Below are 19,558 nucleotides of genomic sequence, written 5' to 3' on the forward strand. Positions count from 1 at the left end.
TGGCTCCATGGCCTCTGTCTCAGGTGTTGAGAAGAGCTTGGTTGCTGAGCAAAGGAGCAATACCCCAGATGGGCAGAGCATCGCCCCCTGGTGGGCATGCCAGGGCGAGTGCATGTGGGAGTCTGTCTCTGCCTCCCCTCCTCTCACTGAATAAAAAATAATCAATTTTTTAAAAAAGCCTTATGAGAGCCTCATAGTTCTTTTCAATTATCTAACATTGTGTAGTAGCTACTATATATTTTAATGACTCATAATTATTTGGGGAATATCATGAGATTTTAAAATTTCAGAAATTTTGAGTTAAGGCCTATTTCTTATTTCAGTCAAATTCATGTTGATAGGCTATTGTCATTAGAATTTTAACATTATATCACAAAAATGTTCTTAAGGACAGGTTAAGAAAAGTATGACATATTTTTGTTTAGAGAAGTATGAGTAGCTACAACAAAATACATTAAATAATAATTTTCTATTGGTTTTTACATTATTTGGTAGTTTAGGTAGCTCATCAATATTTTACACAATGATTATAGATATTAATGAGTAATACATCATTATGCAGAGCCACTCAAATAAACCCAGTATCATGAACTTAGAAACAAGAGAAGACCAAGGTCTATCTTATGCTTTATCTACAGGGATGCTCCAACTCCCTTAGACTAATCAAGGATCAATTTATTTTACCCTCATTCACAAGTCTAGCTATGAGAGTGGTAGCCTTATTGCACATTATTGCTGAAAGTTAGAACAGCAAGGATGGGCTAAATTAGATCAACACATTGATAGCAACAAGATGTGGAAACGGTGTAATCTGAAGGCAAAGGAAAAGAGAGTCAGAGACTCTTGGAGAGTTATTTAGAGCAGGCTCTACTTACCATCACAGCTCCCAAAGCTGCAGGCATCAATGATTATGTTCAAAATGGTGAATCTGAGCCACCAAGAGAGGACCATATGATGTTCAGAATATTGTTTAGGAAGACAGTAAATTATATGATCTATGTTAGAACTATTTCCATAAAACTAATTTTTAAACGCTTTTAAACTTTTATTTAAAAGGTGAGCATGAACACTCTGCAAAATGTATTCATTCAAATGGAAATTCTATTCCTAGACGTTGTATAAATGTTGGTGTATCAGAAAATCTGAGTCCAAACACTAACCAGGAAGCTGCTTTTCCTTCCTGAATAAATCTCTAATATCTTGTTTAGTTGTGAATTTCTCAGAAAGATTGCAGAACATGTTAAGTTATCCATTTATTTTAGCCTTGTTTGTCACATGAAAACTGCCTTTTGAGACTATTTTGCTGAAGTCTCAAAAAGCCAGTATCTTCACCACTTTGACCAACCCTGTGCTGAAACAAATGAAAGTGCAGGAAAAGAAAAGGTGAAAAGGTCCTGAATTTGTATTCCGAATATGCAGATTCCTGTTCCAGCTCCAGCACTAAACTGGCTGAATGATTCTTCATCTGTTACTTAATTTATCCAGGCCTGTGTCCTAATTTGTGGAGCTAAGGAGTTGTATATGATTTCTTATGTCCTTGCAGTTGTAACTGTGAAAAGTTTTATAACTGGAAATATATTTTTTCAGTACAAATATTGTATTGTATCCAAATTCTTTTGGGATATGAATACACCATTTTTCAGCCAAGCCACTACTATCTCCCAAAACAGCAACAACAAAAAATAAACAAGAAAAAATTAACAAGGTACATTCTCCCACCCAACCTTATGCTCAGGTTTATATTTTAAAATACTATGAAATGTCACACTCATAATTTCTTGTTTTCTTCTCCTAAGCCATTTTTGATACTACTATTTACTCAGTTGTGTATGCATACAGTACCTTCAGGATTTTAAAAACTGAAATAGGTATATAATACGTACTTATCACAGATTGATGGAAAAAGCTTTCACTAGAAAAAACTTCACATTCTAAAGTGATATTTCACTTACAAGAAGATGCTATTTGGATCATCATCTTATTACTTAGGAAGGTGGATATAGAATATTTCCCTATTGTACTGTATTTCCCTATGTATAAGAGGCACCTTTTCCTGAAAAATTTGGGGTCTAAAAACTGGGTGCATTTTACATAGTGGTTGTAGATTTTTTTACCTTGCATTTCCCTCTTTTTCATGCTTGTTTCTGTGCACATTGTTGAAGACAGTACTTTGTCATCAGCCACAGATGAGGACAAGTGAATGAATGGATGGGAGGTTTGATAGTGATGAGAAGTTGTATGAATTTTATTCTATTTTATTTTATTGACAGAGACAGAGAGAGGGACAGATAGAGATAGACAGACAGGAAGGGAGAGAGATGAGAAGCACCAATTCTTTGTTGCGGCACCTTAGTTGTTCATTACTTTCTCTTATGTGCCTTGACCGGGGGGATACAGCAGATTGAGTGACCCCTTGCTCAAGCAGCGACCTTGGGCTCAAGCTGGTGAGCCTTGCTCAAACCAAATGAGCCTGTGCTCAAGCTGGCGACATTGGGGTTTTGAACCTGGGTTCTCTGTGTCCTAGTCCGATGCTCCATCCACTGAGCCACTGCCTGGGCCAGCTGAATTTTATGATGAATAAAGCTTGAGCTCAATAATTTTATATAGTATTTTTTTTCAAATTTTAGGCTCCCAAATTAAGGTGCATCTTATACATGGGAGCATCTTATACATGGGGAAATACGGTACTTCACCAGTGTAACCTATTTATGAAAAATAAAAGTTAATTTTTTTTCATAGCAGGTAGGTTTATAAATCAGAATTTGTTGGTTTGTGCTCATGTACTCATCCAGGTTATCATAAACTTACAGTTTAATTAGGATGGTATGTAGCATGTATTCACAGCAATTAGGAAGCTGAAACATATTCAAGAACTCAGCTATTTCAAAATAATTTATAGCTAGAGGACTGAGTTAGTGTGAGTAAGAAGTCTCAGGGTTTGAGAGAAGAAATAATTGTTATTAATAACTTTAATATCCTTAACCTTCTTCTTAAGAACAATGTGGTAATTATGATCACTAATACTTTTTTAAAAGGATGTCTTTATGCAATGAAATGCCAGATGATAACAGACAGGTTTCTGGGAATAAGTGTGGAGAATATGCCAGAAATTGATTTCTATAGAAGAGAAGACAAAGGAGGTAATGTACAAAGTCAATATTCTTTAAAAAAAATACATGTCCTCCAGGGTGAGTCTTATTAACTCAATATGGTTTCTTAAAAGCTAAATTCTGTATAATATATTCAGATGCCTCTTATCTAATGATTTTTGCTCCATAAGGAATAATGAGATACAGAAAAATGGTCTAATAATTTCTTCCACAAAGGAAGATAAAAGGCCAAATTTTCTTTGACAGAGTCCTACAATTTATAACTCCTTATCAAAAATAATTCTTCATAAAATGGTAGATGACAGCAATCAAATTGCTAGTAATGGCAACAACTGATTTAAATGTATGGTACTCCAAGACATTATTTATGGAGTAGGGCTGATGCCTTACTCACAAGGAACAAACAAATATGGAATTTGCAAATGGTCTAATTTGCACAAAATTAAGCACAGAATCAGGTGGAATAGGAAAAACATGAAAATTCCCAAGATGGGTATTTCTCCTGCGACTATTGCCTCAAAGATATCAGCAAGAATATCATTAGTCTTAGTGTTTATAGTGGTTACAACCATAAATGGTTCTTTTTAGTTTATGGATTCTATCTACACGAATTACCGTTCTGTCTGGAAATAACTGTAACTAATAATCACTATTTAATGGAAGAAAAAGCAGACAGAACTCACCAAAATGAAATATAGTTTTAAATATAATTATATATAACTCTATGTTATAATGAATGTTTAACAACTTGTGAACATAGAGACTCTTGATATTATCTATGTGATAGTTCATTGTAATCTAGACTCTGGGAGTGGATACTTATCCTGATAGAACACATACTATATTTAATAAAAAAGCCACATTCCAGAGGTGGCTATTAAGATCGTATTCAAAGATAGTTTTTAGGTTTCTCTCCTGCTCTCAATAGCAAAGAACATAAAGGATGTAAGAAATGGAGTCCCATGGAAAAATTAGCGCCTTCGTTAATTAGCACATGAATATCAGAAATGACTTTTCACTGGCAAAATCTGTTATTTTGTATGTGAATTTGGCTTTAGAAATTAGAGAATTCAAACTTTGGCTTGCTCTGTCTGAAGGTGAGTTGCTACATACTAGGAGCACTTCACTTTTCCTTCCCTCATGGTGGCTCCCTTTAGAAAACCTGGGGCTTCAGTGAGTACAATGGAAACCACTGATCCATTTCAATTCCTTCATTTTATTGACAAGGAAACTGAAATCCAGAGGTTATATTACTTATCCAAGGACACAGCTATTTGATTATATGGTTTTTCAGAAATATATAATGTTATTCTTTATACTCAAATTACTTCAATTTAAAAAAAACACCAAAATTGTAATATTTGAACCCCAGCTTATCCTTTATTCCAAACCAGTGGTTCTCAACCTTGGGTGATCTTGCATTCCAGAGAACATTTGGAAGTGTATAGATACATTCCGTATTGTCACAACTTGGAGGGGTAGGTGCTATTGGCAATCTAGTGGGAAGAGGCCAAGGATGCTGCTAAACACCTTGCAATGCACAGGACAGGCGCCCCCCCCCCAAACCAAAGAATTATCTGGGCCAAAATGTCTACAGTTATTCCTAGGTGTAGATCCCAAAGAACTGAAAACAGATATTCAAACAAAATTGTACATCAGTGTTTGTAGCAGAACTATTTACTATAGCCACAGGGTGGATATAACCTAAACATCCATTAACTGATGAATGGATAATCAAAATGTAATATAATCATACAATGGGATATTTCTCAGCCATGAAAAAATAAGGTACTAATACAACACGGATAAACCTAAAAAACATATGCTAAATGAATAAAGCCAGACACAAAAGGTCACACGTTGCATTACTGCATTTATTGAAATATTCAGAATATTTAAATGCATAAAGATAGAAAGCAGACAACATGTTATCAGGGCCTAGGGAGAGGGAAGAATAGTGACTGCTTACTGGATACAGGGTTTCCTCTGAAGGTGATGAAAATGTTTCAGAACTAGATGTTTGCACAGCATTGTGAATATACTAAATGACACTAAATTAATTATACACTTTAATATGGTTAATTTTATGTTATGTGATTTAATTTAGATTTAATTTATTTATTTTTAGAGAGAGAACGGGGGAGGGAGGGAGGGAAGGAGGGAGGGAGGGAGAGAGAGAGAGAAGGTAGTAGTTGCTTCCTGTATATGCCTTGAACAGGCAAGCCCAAGGGTTTCAAACCTGCAACCTCAAAGTTCCGGGTTGATACTTTATCCATTGTGCCACCACAGGCCAGATGACTTTTGACTCAATTTAAGAAATGTACAGATCCTAGTGGGATTGGCTCCGTGGTAGAGCATAGGCCAGGTGTATGGATATCACCAGTTCAATTCCTAGTCAGGGCACAGGAGAAGCAACTATCTGCTTTTCCACCCTTTATCTTCCCCTCCTGCAGCCATAGCTCAATTGGAGTAAGTTGGCTCTGGGTGCTCAGGATGGCTCCATGGCCTCGCCTCAGGCACTAAAATAGCTTGGTTGCCCCAGATGGGCAGAGCACTACTCCACAGGGGGGCTTGCTGGAGGGAGTGATCCCAGTCAGGGTGCATGTGGGAGTCTGTCTCTCTGCCTCCCCACTTCTCACTTAAGAAAAAAAAATGCTAATAATACTAAGGTTGAGAAGTCATTCTAAATGTATGTGCCTAAATTTATTTCCGTCTTAAGTAGATAAAAATCAGAGAAGATTGCATCAAAGACAAAAAGCATCAAATTACATAATTAGTTTGCCATTCTTTTTAAAGTAGCCTGACCCTTAAAGAGTTAGTTCATTTCTTTTTTTTTCTGGTGGGAAAGACTTGCCAGGAAAAAATAATGGCTGTTGTCAGTCCCAAGCAGATTTTACATCACTGCTATAAAATTACGAAAATAAGGATTTACAATAAATTGGTGACATCATCTAAACTGCAGAAGCATGAACATGCTACTGTAATAAAGAGATTCTAAAATTTAACATAGGCCAGAAAGTGAAATAATTGTCTTTAAATGTGTGCCTTCACTTGAACTATAAACCACAGAGCTGTCAAATAAAATTAGGCAGTGCATTATGAGACAGTCACTTTAAAAGGCTTGTCAGTGTGAATACTCATTCTCCATTTGAAAATATGGAGCTGTATGCTCAGAGTTAAGTTCAGGATTGGCCTCAACTGAACAGTAGTTTGGCAGTGAATCAAAGAGCTTAGAGATTCACTCTGGTAACTATAAACCATCTTTCCTTCCACAAAGTCTTGATAAATGGCAAGGACATGTTTAGGTTCCTTGGGCTGAAGGAGCCAAGCACATCCAGGGACAGAAAGGAATTATGCTGCTATGTTTTAATAAAAAAAGAAAGACTGTGCCTGGCAATACTGCCACTGTTTCTCTAGCAGGCATCCCCAAACTACAGCCCGTGGGCCGCATGCGGCCCCCTGAGGCCATTTATTCTGCCCCCGCTGCACTTCCGGAAGGGGCACTCTTTCATCGGTGGTCAGTGAAAAGAGCACTGTATGTGGCGGCCCTCCAACAGTCTGAGGGACAGTGAACTGGCCCCCTGTGTAAAAAGTTTGGGGACCACTGCTACAGCATGGCTATATGTTCATGCATATTACACCATCAAGGGCATGTCACCATTAAGTATGGAAAATAAAGATGGAAACTAACTTTGAGATCAACTGCTAAGTTATCCTCATATTTTTATTTTAACTATTCTCTACCAATAAAACCCGCTAGCTTGCTATCATTCAGCTATTACAGACTTTTTTTTCTATAAAGCAATATAAAATTAATCTTTCTTTTGAAGATGCATGGCTAAATATTATTCCTCTTGTAAAAAAGGAGTAGGAACATCATATGATTAGATATCATTGAAACAGCATGATGAATTTCTTCCAGAAGCTGTGTTATTAAGTTAAAGACAGTGAAACTAGCCATCAATAACTGCATATTAGGCTATTAATTACCACATTTTGCTGATAAAGCAATAGAATATGCAATAAGAGAAGTGTGTTCTGACACAGAAAAAAATCAGATGGAAAACACATACATTTTAAAAATCAAATTCTATTCAAATATTGAAACAAAAACTAAAACCCCAAAATTTTTTAGCAAGAAAACTTAAAAAAAAAAAAAAAGACACTGCTTTGTGGATTACAGCAACTTTTTGTCGTGAATATACCAGTTGCTCGGGCGTTGGGGGGATGAAAAGATAGACTAAAGTTTTAATTTCCATCTGAAGATGATTAAAAAAAACTCAAGTATATACATACATATTTGTAAAATCCTCACATTCTCTTTGTGAAAATGTTAACTCTCTACTAAAATCTTACTCATAATTTCTATGCATGTTCTTTTTTGAAACAGCATCACTCCTTGTTGTCTATTAGTTTAATGTTCCATGATGATATTCTTTGTGTTAAGAAAAACCACAAAGATAAAAACCTATTGATGAAGAAGGGTGACTTTCACAAGTTAAGTAAGTGTCTTAGGCCCCTTACTTTAGCACCTTCCATTGTGAGTTGTGTACAGCAAGCTTCTGAGTTGAATTATCTTGTTCTTTACTTTGGTAACTAATTGCTAATCACTGCTACTGCCTTTGCAGCCATGGACCCCCACTGCTCTAAGACTTTTGATATTTGAGGTAATCTACTATCTGTTATACATGTGTTTTAGCTGTTACCATAAATGGTGATGACTGCTAAGCCATTCCTCTTTGTCTACCTGTTCAGTCCCTATGCCAGGGGTCCCCAAACTTTTTACACAGGGGGCCAGTTCACTGTTCCTCATACCATCGGAGGGCCGGACTATAAAAAAACTATGGGCAAATCCCTATACACACTGCACATATCTTATTTTAAAGTAAAAAAACAAAACGGGAATACAATATTTAAAATAAAGAACAAGCAAATTTAAATCAACAAACTGACCAGTATTTCAATGGGAACTATGGGCCTGCTTTTGGCTAATGAGATGGTCAATGTGCTCCTCTCACTGACCACCAATGAAAGAGGTGCCCCTTCTGGAAGTGTGGCAGGGGGCCAGATAAATGGCCTCAGGGGGCCGCATGTGGCCCGCGGGCCGTAGTTTGGGGACCCCTGCCCTATGCTATAAGAAATATTTGAATATAATCATATATCTTTTTTTTTAAGTGAGAAGAGGGAAGATAGTGAGACACACTCATGCATGAGCCCCAACCGGGATTCACCTGGCAACATGTCTTGGGTTGATGCTGGAATCAAACAAAGCTATTTTCAGTGCCTAAGGCTGACACTCAAACCAACCAAGCTATCCTCAGTGCCCGGGATAATGCTCAAACCAAATGAGCCACTGACTGTGGAGGGGAAGAGGGAAAGAAGTGGGAGAGGAAGGGGGAAAGAAGCAGATGGTCACTTCTCTTGTGTATCCTAACAAGAAATCGAACCTAGGACGTCCATACACCAGGCCAATGCTCTATCCACTGAGTAAACCAGCCAGAGCCAATATCTTAGAAAATATTTTTCCACATCTTTCACAGCAACAGATAGCTCCTAAATCTTTAATAAACAAATATTGATCAACTTACGACCTATGCAACTTAACGACCATTCGACTTTACAACCACAATGGCTAGCCACTATTGCTACGTGTCTGGCAGTGCAAGCGTTGCCCAGCTGGGCGTACGACAGTGCGGACCAGCTTCCGGCAGCACTACCATCTCTGCATGCACCATTTCAACTGTTATCCCAGACTCAGTACAGCAATTTATGTTTCGTGTCTTGGATATTTTTCATCAAACCCCTCCCAAGATGTCTACCAAGAGGAAATTGTCTTTGCAAATATTAAACCAGTTGTACTGGTAATGCAGTGTTTTACTTAAACTTGATGAATGTAAAAATAAGAAACAAAACGGTGTAGAGCTGATACAAATGGCATAAAATGAACAAAAAATTATGATATATAACAATAATGAAAGAAAATTATGAAAAAAATATGACAAAGATTTTTATAACATCATTTCACAGTACTGTACACAGCCTACTCAACTAATGACCAAATCATGTTACAACCGGTCTGTCGGAACCAATTGTGGTCATAAGTCGAGCACTAGCTATACTTTTACTTTTTTAAAACTATTTTAATTTTTCAATTACAGTTGACATACAATATTATATTAGTTTTAGGTGTACACCTAGTGATTAGACATTATATAACTTACTAAGTGAATGCCCTGATACTTTCATACCCATCTGACACCATACACAGTTATTAGAATGTTACTATTTTCCCTATGCTGTACTTTACATCCATCCCCATAACTATTCTGTGACCAATTTCTACTTCTTAATCTCTTTACCTTTGCCACACAAAACCCTTAATCTCTTTACCTTTGCCACACAAAACCCTTCCTCTCTAGCAACCATCAAAATGTTCTCTTAACCTATAATTCTGTTTCTGTTCTGCTTGTTTGCTTATTTTGTTTTTTTAGATTCAATTCTTGATAGATATGTATTTATTGCCATTTTATATTTGTATTTTTTATCTTTATTTTTTTTATTCTTCTTTAAGAAGACCCTTTAACATTTCATACAGTACTGGCTTGGTGTGATGAACTCCTTTAGCTTTTCTTTGTCTCAGAAGCTCTTTTTAAGTCCTTTGACTCTAAGTGATAGCTTTGCTGGGTAGAGTAATCTTGGTTGTAGGTCCTTGCTTTTTATCACTTTGAATTATTTCTTGCCACTCCCTTTTGGCTTGCAAAGTTTCTTTTCAGAAGTCAGCTGACAGTCTAATGGGAGCTCCCTTCTAAATAACTACAGTTATCCTTCACCATATCGCAGTTCGCTTTTTGCAGTCTCACAATATCGCAGATTTTTAAATTGTATATATCTAATTTTGGATTTTTTTTTGCTATATCATGAGATTTTGTGGTGTATAGGTACTTTTATATATTATTTTAAATATTTTTGCAGTAAAATAAACATTTTCTAGCCTAAAAATTGAAAATAAAAATATTAATTAAAAAAATATTAAATCAAAATAAAATACTTAGCATATGGTAGATGAGCTGTAATGCTCTTTTTGGCTATGCAGTACATTCATGTCATCGTCATCACCTTCATCATCATCAGTACTGCATAGCTAATTCATCATCATCTTCATCATTCAAGTTGTAGTATAATTTTATATGTTGTTACAATTACATAAGTTTAAGAGTACAGAAGGTGTTTAAGAGCATAGGAAGTGTTTATAAAAGTGTGGGAAAGGTTTATAAGAGTGTGGGGAGGGTTTATAAAGCCTTAAAATATATATAAATAAAAAATATATATAAATATAAGGTACTACTTTGTGGATGTTTGCATATCGGGGTGGGGGGGTTTCTAGAACCTAACCCTTGCAATAGATGAGGGACTTCTGTAACTGTTTTTCTCTTGCTGCTTTTAAAATTCTGTCTTTAACCTTTTGCATTTGAATTACGATGTGTCTTGATGTAGGCCTCTTTGGGTTCATCTTGTTTGGGACTGTCTGTGCTCCCTGGACTTGTATGTCGATTTCCTTCACCAAGTTAGGGAAGTTTTCTGTCAATACTTTTCAAATAGGTTTTCAATTTCTTTCTCTCTCTCTTCTCCTTCTGGCACCACCATGATACAATTATTGGTATGCCTGAAATTATCCCATAGGCTCCTTACACCAATGTTGTTCAACTGCCAGTCCATGGACCAGTGCCTGTCCACAAAAGAGTTAACCATCCTGATGTTGTATGAAAATAATAGATCCAATAATCTTAGTAAAAATTAGCTTATACTCAAGGTGATTGACACTAATCAGCCTGTATCAGTGATGAAAATACTACTGAAGTTGTCTTAGATATCTCTGGAAATTGTAGGCTTGTTCAAATAACATTTGTGCTGTGCAGAGCATTTAAAAATCATGCACAATAGACAAAAAGCATTCAGACAAACTTAGGTAGTCTTCAATGCACAGTAAATATGAAGCCTGGAAATCAAGCACTAACTTATAAGACAAAACTTTATTTGTTGTGCATTTCCATTTCCAGCAAGGTAGGTCACAGTTTCTCAAATGTAAAAAGAAAACCAGATAGAAGGTGACGGAAGACAATTTGACTTTGGGTGATGGGTATGCAACATAATTAAATGTCAAAATATCCTGGACATGTTTTCTCTGAACATATGTACCCTGATTTATTAATGTCACCCCATTAAAATTAATAATAATAAAAAACACTGCCTTATACTATTTTCATTTATTTGGATTCTTTTTTCTTTTTGCCATTTTGATTGGGTGTGTTTTGCTTCCTTATCTTATATATCACAGATTTGATCTACTTTATTTTTGATTCCTTATAAATTATTATTCATTTCAGTTAGTGAATCCCTAATTTATGAATAGTACTTTATGTTTTCCATGTTCTTTTTCATGCTTATTCTTTCTTTGCTGAAGTTCTTATTAAGTGCCTTGAGCATCCTTACAACCAGTGTTTTGAACTCTGTTATCTAGTAGTATGCCTGCATCCATTTTGTTTAGTTCTTTTTCTGTAGATTTCTCCTGTTCTTTCATTCGAGGCGTTTGTCTTCACTGCTCAGCTCCTTCCCTGTGTGTTTGTGTGTCCTGGACTCGAGTGGACCTATGTAGTAGCTGTTCTATAGGGCCCAGCAGCACAGCCTCCCCAGTCACTCAAACTGGGTACTCTAGGTGTGCCCCTGTGTGGGCTGTGTGCACTGTCTTGCAGTTGAGCAGCCTTATTAGTTGTTGGTGTCACTGGGAGGAACTGACCTCCAGGCTGATGAGCTTTGAGGACTGGTAGTGACTACAGCAGAGGAACTGTTGTACAGGAGTTGATCCTACGGAGCAGGACTTGCTGCTTGGGGCTCTGATGCTCACTGAGTCTACCCCTTGAATGGGTGGCTCATGGAGGTAGTAGGGCTATAATCCAGCTTGGTCTGAAGTTGTCTACTGGGTGCACTGACTCTAGCACCTGCCAGGAAGTGCAAAGTCAGTCACTGCCTATGCCCTGCCTGGGACCACCTGGCATGAGCTACAGAGTGAAGTGTAGATGGCTGCTAGTTGTGGTGAGCTTAGAGGTTCCCAAGAGAGTCCAAGTTGTGAACAAGGTTGGCTGCCGCTACTGTCAGGCCTGAGGCCACTTAGCAGGAGGCAAGGGGTATGAAGAGGCCAGATGCTGTTTGGTTGAGATTTTAGCAAAGTCCAATGCATGAGCAAAGACATACCATTTGAATAGAAAAGCCACTGGAAGTGCCTTAGGTGGACTCACAAGTTGGGTGAGACAGGATCTCAGGGAATCACCTGAGTGGGTCAAATAGTGTGAGCCAGGTTGATGGAAACTCAGCTATGGCACCTGCCTGCCAGCTCTGTTGTCTGAGAGAAAGCTACCTGCTCCCACAGCTCTTGCCTTGATGTCCAGCAATCCAATCCCTCCCTGTATTTCCCTGGCACCTTTCAAGCTGCTGTCACAGCACTGGAGCTCAGAGGAAGTGAATCTGAGTACTGTATATCCATGCACAGGTCCTTTAAGAGGAGCTATCTGGGACTCTCACACCTCTCCATCTCACTCAGCCACAATCCCGCTGATTTTTACTGCCAAAAGTTATGGGGACTCTTCTTTCTGGCATTGGAAATCTGGGCTGGGACTCTGCACTCCTCAGGTGGAACCTTGCATTTGAGGTAACTCTTCCAATTTTAAGGTTCCACAGATGGGTGTGGGACCAGCCCATTTGGTGTTTCCGCCCTCCTTTCCAGTCTTAATGTGGCTTCTTTTTTAATTCCCTAGTTATAGAAATTCCATTCATCCAGATTTCAGGCAGTTCTGAATTATGGTTGTTCTGTAGTTTAGTTGTAATTTTGATGTAGTTGTGTGAGGAGGTGAGTACTGTGTTTATCTATGCTGCCATCTTGACCAGAAGCCCTCAATCTACTTTTATATACTACTATCGATAAGAGTATTCAAAACATGGTTTATTGGAAGAAAATAAAAATTAGATATTACATAAGGTGACCTAGGTTTGCATTTGAGCTCCCCATTTATAGGCTATTGACTTTGCATAAGAATTTCTCTCACAAACCTTAGTTTTATAATAAAGAATATAAATAGAATAGTCCCTATATATATCACAGGGTTTTCATACAACTCAAATAAAATAATGTAGAAGAAATATCTATATAATGTGCTCTACAGATACTTGTTAATGTCAAAGTAATTTAATTTCTTAAGAATCCTAAATATTAAGCCTTAGCTTAGTAAATGGGATTTCAGTGCCACATACAATGGACACTGATGGTGGCACAATAAGAAATTAAATATACAAGTCCGTTCTCATTCCAACCCTCCCACCATTTTTAAGACCTTGTTTTTAATTATTCATGTCACATAAATAAATAACTCATCTAACACATATTTATATTTTCTTCATCCAGTTATCAAAGAATACACAAAAAAAAGTCACCTCAATTTTAATTTTTCACCTACACTGTCCAGTTTTCCAGCTGTTGCTTTTGTGACTCCTTAATTAATGAGGCTTGTGCCATGTTGTGTTATTTTCCTGCTCCCTTTATATGACACATTGAGCTATGTTTGTGAGAAGCTTTAACAAATTCAGTAAGAATGTCATTGTACATTGCCAGAAAAGAAAAAGAAATAAGGAGGGCACAGTAACATTTTTTTCACTAATAGCTTCAGCAATTAACAAGTATAATCAGGCTAATGAAGTAAAATTTGGAGAGTAAAAGATAGAACCTTTGAGATTCAGGATGTTAAGGATGATTTAAAGTGGTCCCTTTAAGACAAACAGTTGACCATATTACAAGCTTCTGTTTGTCTGTAAAAGTAGCATTTTTTGAAGCACTTCCCTTATCGCATCTGTAGGTTGGAAGCACACCCATCTTGCAGATTATATTACCATGCCCTGTTGTGCTACCATTTAAACAAATACTGAGGTACCTTTTAAAGGAAGCATCTAATGATCTCCTTGCTAATAAACCTGATGATTATTCTGAAAAGCAAGAGAGGAAACAAAAAGGAATGTGTTGTCCTGTCTCAGTGTTGTTCTTTTCTTGAAATCTACCTGAAACTTGAGATTAGGTGAGGATCAAACCATAGTGAGTACTCTGGAAGCTTCTGCAAACAGCTGACTTGTGTGGTTAGGACATGGCATGAATTAGTCTCAATATTTTAACAAGTTTTTTTTTTAATATATGCATTTTTTTAATTTCAGAGATTGGTATCTTTTGAGATGTTTTGGAAAGAACCAGAATCACTGGGGTTAATAAATCTCCAAGGAAACATCTGGGGGGGAAAAAAACAGCCAAAATCTGACTACAGGTGTACAAAGATCTTTTCCTATGATTAATCCAGTGCTTACCAGGGCCCATACTAAGATGGGGCAAAAAAAGTGCCTAGAGCACAAAACATAAGGAGGCATTCTCTGTCATTTGCACAACTCCAGTCAGCCCTGCTGATCCCATAACTTCATTTTTAACTATTAAAAGACAAAATAAAGATATACTTATTCAATAAGGATAGAAATGAGCAAATACCACTGCATTCTTCCATTGTGCTTTTTACAGTTCTGAACATTCTTTCCCTATATATTATCATGTTATGCAACCTCAACTTCCTGAGGCTAAAAGTATAGAATGTATTAATCCCACCTCAAATATGAATAAACAAGTTTAAGGGAGCTCTAGGATTTAGTCAAGGTAGTAGTGGTAGAACTTGAATTCAGACTTCTGATTCTCCATGTCCAGTTCTCTTCTTACTACGCTCACACAACACCAATTCTCCCTGTGAGGTCCTTTCTAGTATCTGATTTGATAGTCTACATTGATTAGGATTATTTATGAAGTCACCAGTGTCTGGTTCATATTAGCATAAAAACAAAATGACCTTAAATTTATCTATTAGTCACTTGCCATAAATATAGCTTATGAGAAAGGAAAAATAAACAAAAGGAATTCATCTAATGCAGTGGTTCTCAACCTGTGGGTCAAGACACCAGCGGAGGTCCAAGGACCAAAACACAGGGGTCGCCTAAAGCCATCAGGAATACATATTTTATTTAAAAATGTATTGTATAATAAATATGTATTTTCCGATGGCTTTAGGCGACCCCTGTGTTTTGGTCGTTCGACCCCGCCGGGGTCATGACCCACAGGTTGAGAACCGTTGATCTAATGGTTCATGTGTGTGTGTGGCAGAGACAGAGAAAGAGAGAGGGACAGACAGACAGGAAGGGAGAGAGATGAGAAACATCAATCATTAGTTTTTCGTTGTGATATCTTAGTTGTTCATTGATTGATTTCTCATATGTGCCTTAACCGGGGGGCTACAACAGACCAAGTGACCCATTGCTCGAGCCAGCAACCTTGGGCTCAAGCTGGTGAGCCTTGCTCAAACCAGATGAGCCCACACTCAAGCTGGCTACCTTAAGGTCTTGAACCTGGGTCCTCCACATCCCGGTCCGATTCTCTATCCACTGCACCACCACCTAGTCACGCTATCTAATGGTTCTTAATACCAGGGTTCAAATTTTAGGTGAAATTGAAACCATTTATAAATAAACTTCACAGATAAAAATTTTAACACTGTAATTGGTTGTATAGTAGAATCATTTTTGTTGTTTATATTATTATCAATAAGACTTAGAAGCCACTGGGCACATATGGGTAATTTTGTTAAGAGTTGTAAAGAACCTGGGATTAGGGCAGTTCTATATAGTACTGTACCAAGTTTGAGCCTTCTCCCCTTGTAATGGGAGATGTCCAGAAAAGAGCAGAAGAAAAAAGAAGACCCTTGCCAGTGAGCAACATGTGATCTGTTGGTCTTTCTCTGCCTAGCCCTGCTTCAGACACAAACTTTCTAACACTAAACAGAAATACAATTTAGGTGTCCACAAAAAAACCTATGAGTTGCAAATCTAATTTCCTGGATACAGTGGATTAATATGGAGAGAGTCTAAATTATTTAAAAGTGAAGAGAAACTTACTCCTCCCCATGTTTTCTTGTGGTCTCCAGGAGGTCTCTGGATGATGATTCCCCCCTGTAAAAACACAGCACATACACAGAGGCTGAGTCACAATATCAAATGTGTTCCTTTAAGCTGATGAGGTATATATACCATTTCATTTCAGTGCATTCTAATCTTGCCCCTTTACATAGACATTTTCTCCATCACAAACAGATATCATACTTCACAGTACAGAAATAAAGTATTCTGGAAGCATAAGGTCTATATAAACTTACTATGACCTTGTTTATGTGGCATTAGTTTCTTCCCTTGCTAAATAAAACTCATCCAATTGGTCACATGATTATCTCTTAGGAGAAGGAAGTGTTATCAATAAAAATGGTGGGGAAAATGCCAAAAGGCCTAATTTTAATAAACAGGTTATCGTGTTATTAGTTTGCCTATCCCTGGCTTCTCTTCAATGTCATTCTGTGACAAATCCAATACCCTTTATACTGTAACATTTTCCTGAATGGTGTCAAACAGCAGTGCCTCTAATCAAATAATCTCGGAGGTAAAGCAGCCCACAGAGTTATTATCCATAAACAGTATGAATCAATAACCACGAACTACTGACAACAAAAACTTTGGAGGAAAAAAAAAGAAACATATTGCAAAGGCAAGTATGCATGAAGGAGCAGCAATTCTGCTTTTAACAGATTAAAATACCTATGCAGAAGCTATTTCATTCCACAATTCTTCATTTACTTACAGGTTTCAATCATAGAATCACCACACATTTATTGTTCACCTGCAACATTTCCAATACGGAGCTAAGTATCAGAGAGGCAAAATTATAACACATAATCTACCAGTCCATTAAGGAATGCATAACTTACTTAAAGCTAAGCACATAGGGGAAAGTGATGTTATCAAGATGGCAACATAGGTGTTCTTCATAAGCCAACTTTAGTCCCTCACACAGGAAGACCAGCTAGCAACTATCCATAGGAAAAACCAAACAAACAAAAAATAAAACACTGTGAAAAGCCCACACTAGAAGGGTAAGAAGAATACATACACTCTGACCACATTGACACAGTGCCACACCAAGAAGGCACCCCAAGCCTGTGGTTTCTAAAGTTGGAAAAGAGAGCCTGAGGTGTATGTCCAACTCTCCCAGCACGTGAGACATTTCCCAGAAGGCCTACTCAGGTCTTGCCTCATATTAGTCACTGAAGGAATCTGTAGGGCTTTGATAGAGGTGGATAAGGACTGTGGGTTATAGCAAACAGTGCTTAGGTCTTAGCAGACAGCATCCCTGCTTGCAGCAGTGCTGAGCAAAGATCCCAGCCAGAAGCTCTGGCCATCTGCAGAGCTGAGCTAGTGACCCCTCTGGCTAGGAAGCTAAATGGGCGGTTCTATCTGATCTGGATCTCTATTCAGTAGGCCATATGGGCAGTGGAGCCTGTTCTACTACCCTGCTCAGGAAAGGAAGCAAATTCCAAGCCCCACCCAAGTGCTGAGCATAGCTTCCAGTTCTGCCTACCCAGAAGTCCTGGACAGAGAATTAAAACAACCATGAAGCCCCATGGTAGAGCCCTGCTTGCTTGGGGAGACGAACTATCAGCCCCACCCGAACATTAATCATAGCCTCTGGCCCTGCTTAACCAGAGAGTCCAAACAGTAAACTTGTTCAACATAGGAGCCCAGGATACAGTACACACAGCCAGAGAGCCCAGTCTACAACCCTAATAAGCAGAGGGGGCCAGCCTATAACCCTGACCAATTGCTGAACATGACTTATGGCTTTGCCCAGGCAGGAAGGCCAGCCAGGAACCCTGTCCAATCAGGAGCATAACATCTTGCCCCAGCCAACAGAAAAGGCCAGGCAGTGATCTTGTATATCAGCACAGACAACAGCTTAGGTGAACAAAAAGGCCAGCATAGAGCCCCATTCAACTTCAGAGTATAGTCTGTTGCCCTGCCTGATCACAGCCTGAGACCACATCAGACTACTAAATCCTGACAGAAGCCCCACTTCAAACACAGAGTCCAGGCACTGGCACCATCTCATTATGGAACACTGTCTGAGATCCTACACAATCAGGTTGACTGCAGAGCACAGCCCTGCCCAATTGTGAAGTTAAACCACGGGTACCATCCTGCCAGTGAACACTGGCCTGGGACTTTACCCAACCAGAAGTTATTTCAGAGATCAGCTAGTGGACCTACCTGACTTACAGAGCACAACCAGTAGCCCTACTCAAACGGGTATATATTTTCCCAGTGGTCCTGCTTGAATATGGCTCACCCAGTTCCAGAACCCAGCCACAGGCATCCCTTCAACCTCAGAGCACCAGCAGTGGTTTCACACAAATACAGAACCCAATAACAAACCATGAATGCCTATGGAAGCTAGCAAATGACCTATTTAGTACCCCTAAGCTGTAGTGACTTGTTAATATGTAAAGTCTTTATGAGGAATACACTTAAATGCACAAATACCAATGCAAGGAATCAAGGAATACAAAGAAACAGGTAAATATTACACCACCAAAATAAACTAATAAAGCTTCAACAATTGGCCATAAAGAAATGGAGAACTATCTGAAAAGGAATTCAAAATAATCCTCTTAAAGAATTTCAGGGAACTAAGAAACAGACATCTAAACAAAATAAGGAAAATGATACATGAACTAAACTAGAAGTTCAACAGTGAAATAGAAACTTTAAAAAAAGACACACCGGCCCTGGCCAGTTGGCTCAGCGGTAGAGCGTTGGCCTGGCGTGCGGGGGACCTGGGTTCGATTCCCGGCCAGGGCACATAGGAGAAGCGCTCATTTGCTTCTCCATCCCCCCTCCTTTCTCTCTGTCTCTCTCTTCCCCTCCCACAGCCAAGGCTCCATTGGAGCAAAGATGGCCCGGGCGCTGGGGATGGCTCCTTGGCCTCTGCCCCAGGCACTAGAGTGGCTCTGGTAGTGGCAGAGCGACGCCCCGGAGGGGCAGAGCGTCGCCCCCTGGTGGGCAGAGCGTCGCCCCTAGTGGGCGTGCTGGGTGGATCCCGGTCGGGCACATGTGGGAGTCTGTCTGACTGTCTCTCCCCGTTTCCAGCTTCAGAAAAATACAAAAAAAAAAAAAAAGAGGAAAAAAAAAAGACACCAAAATCTCAGAGATAAAGAATATAGTGACTGAAGAATTCAACAGAACAAAATGACAACTGTAAGTGATTACTCATCAATAATTACTTTAAACATAAATGGATTAAATTCTTCAATCAAAAGAAAGCATGACTGAATGAATAAAAAACAAAATCCAAAGGACATGCTGCCTACAAGAGATTCACTTTAGCTTTAAGGATAGTTACAGGCCTGACCTGTGGTGGCGCAGTGGATAACACATTGGCCTGGAATGCTGAGGTGGCCAGTTGGAATCCCTGGGCTTGCCCAGTCAAGACACATATTTCT

General features: G+C 38.5%; 1 protein-coding gene across 2 annotated transcripts in view; it reads right to left on the reverse strand.

Annotated features, from left to right (window-relative positions):
* Nucleotides 1–19,558, reverse strand: part of PRRG1 (proline rich and Gla domain 1) — a 123,175-nt gene that overhangs the window by 63,578 nt on the left and 40,039 nt on the right. For both annotated transcript variants that reach the window (XM_066249837.1, XM_066249838.1), the window contains exon 2: nucleotides 16,131–16,184. In XM_066249837.1, coding sequence (XP_066105934.1) covers nucleotides 16,131–16,140 — 10 coding nt within the window. In that variant the 5' untranslated portion in view covers nucleotides 16,141–16,184. The remainder of the gene's footprint in view (nucleotides 1–16,130; nucleotides 16,185–19,558) is intronic.

This window comes from Saccopteryx bilineata, chromosome X, assembly GCF_036850765.1.
Source record: "Saccopteryx bilineata isolate mSacBil1 chromosome X, mSacBil1_pri_phased_curated, whole genome shotgun sequence".
Taxonomy (NCBI): domain Eukaryota; kingdom Metazoa; phylum Chordata; class Mammalia; order Chiroptera; family Emballonuridae; genus Saccopteryx; species Saccopteryx bilineata.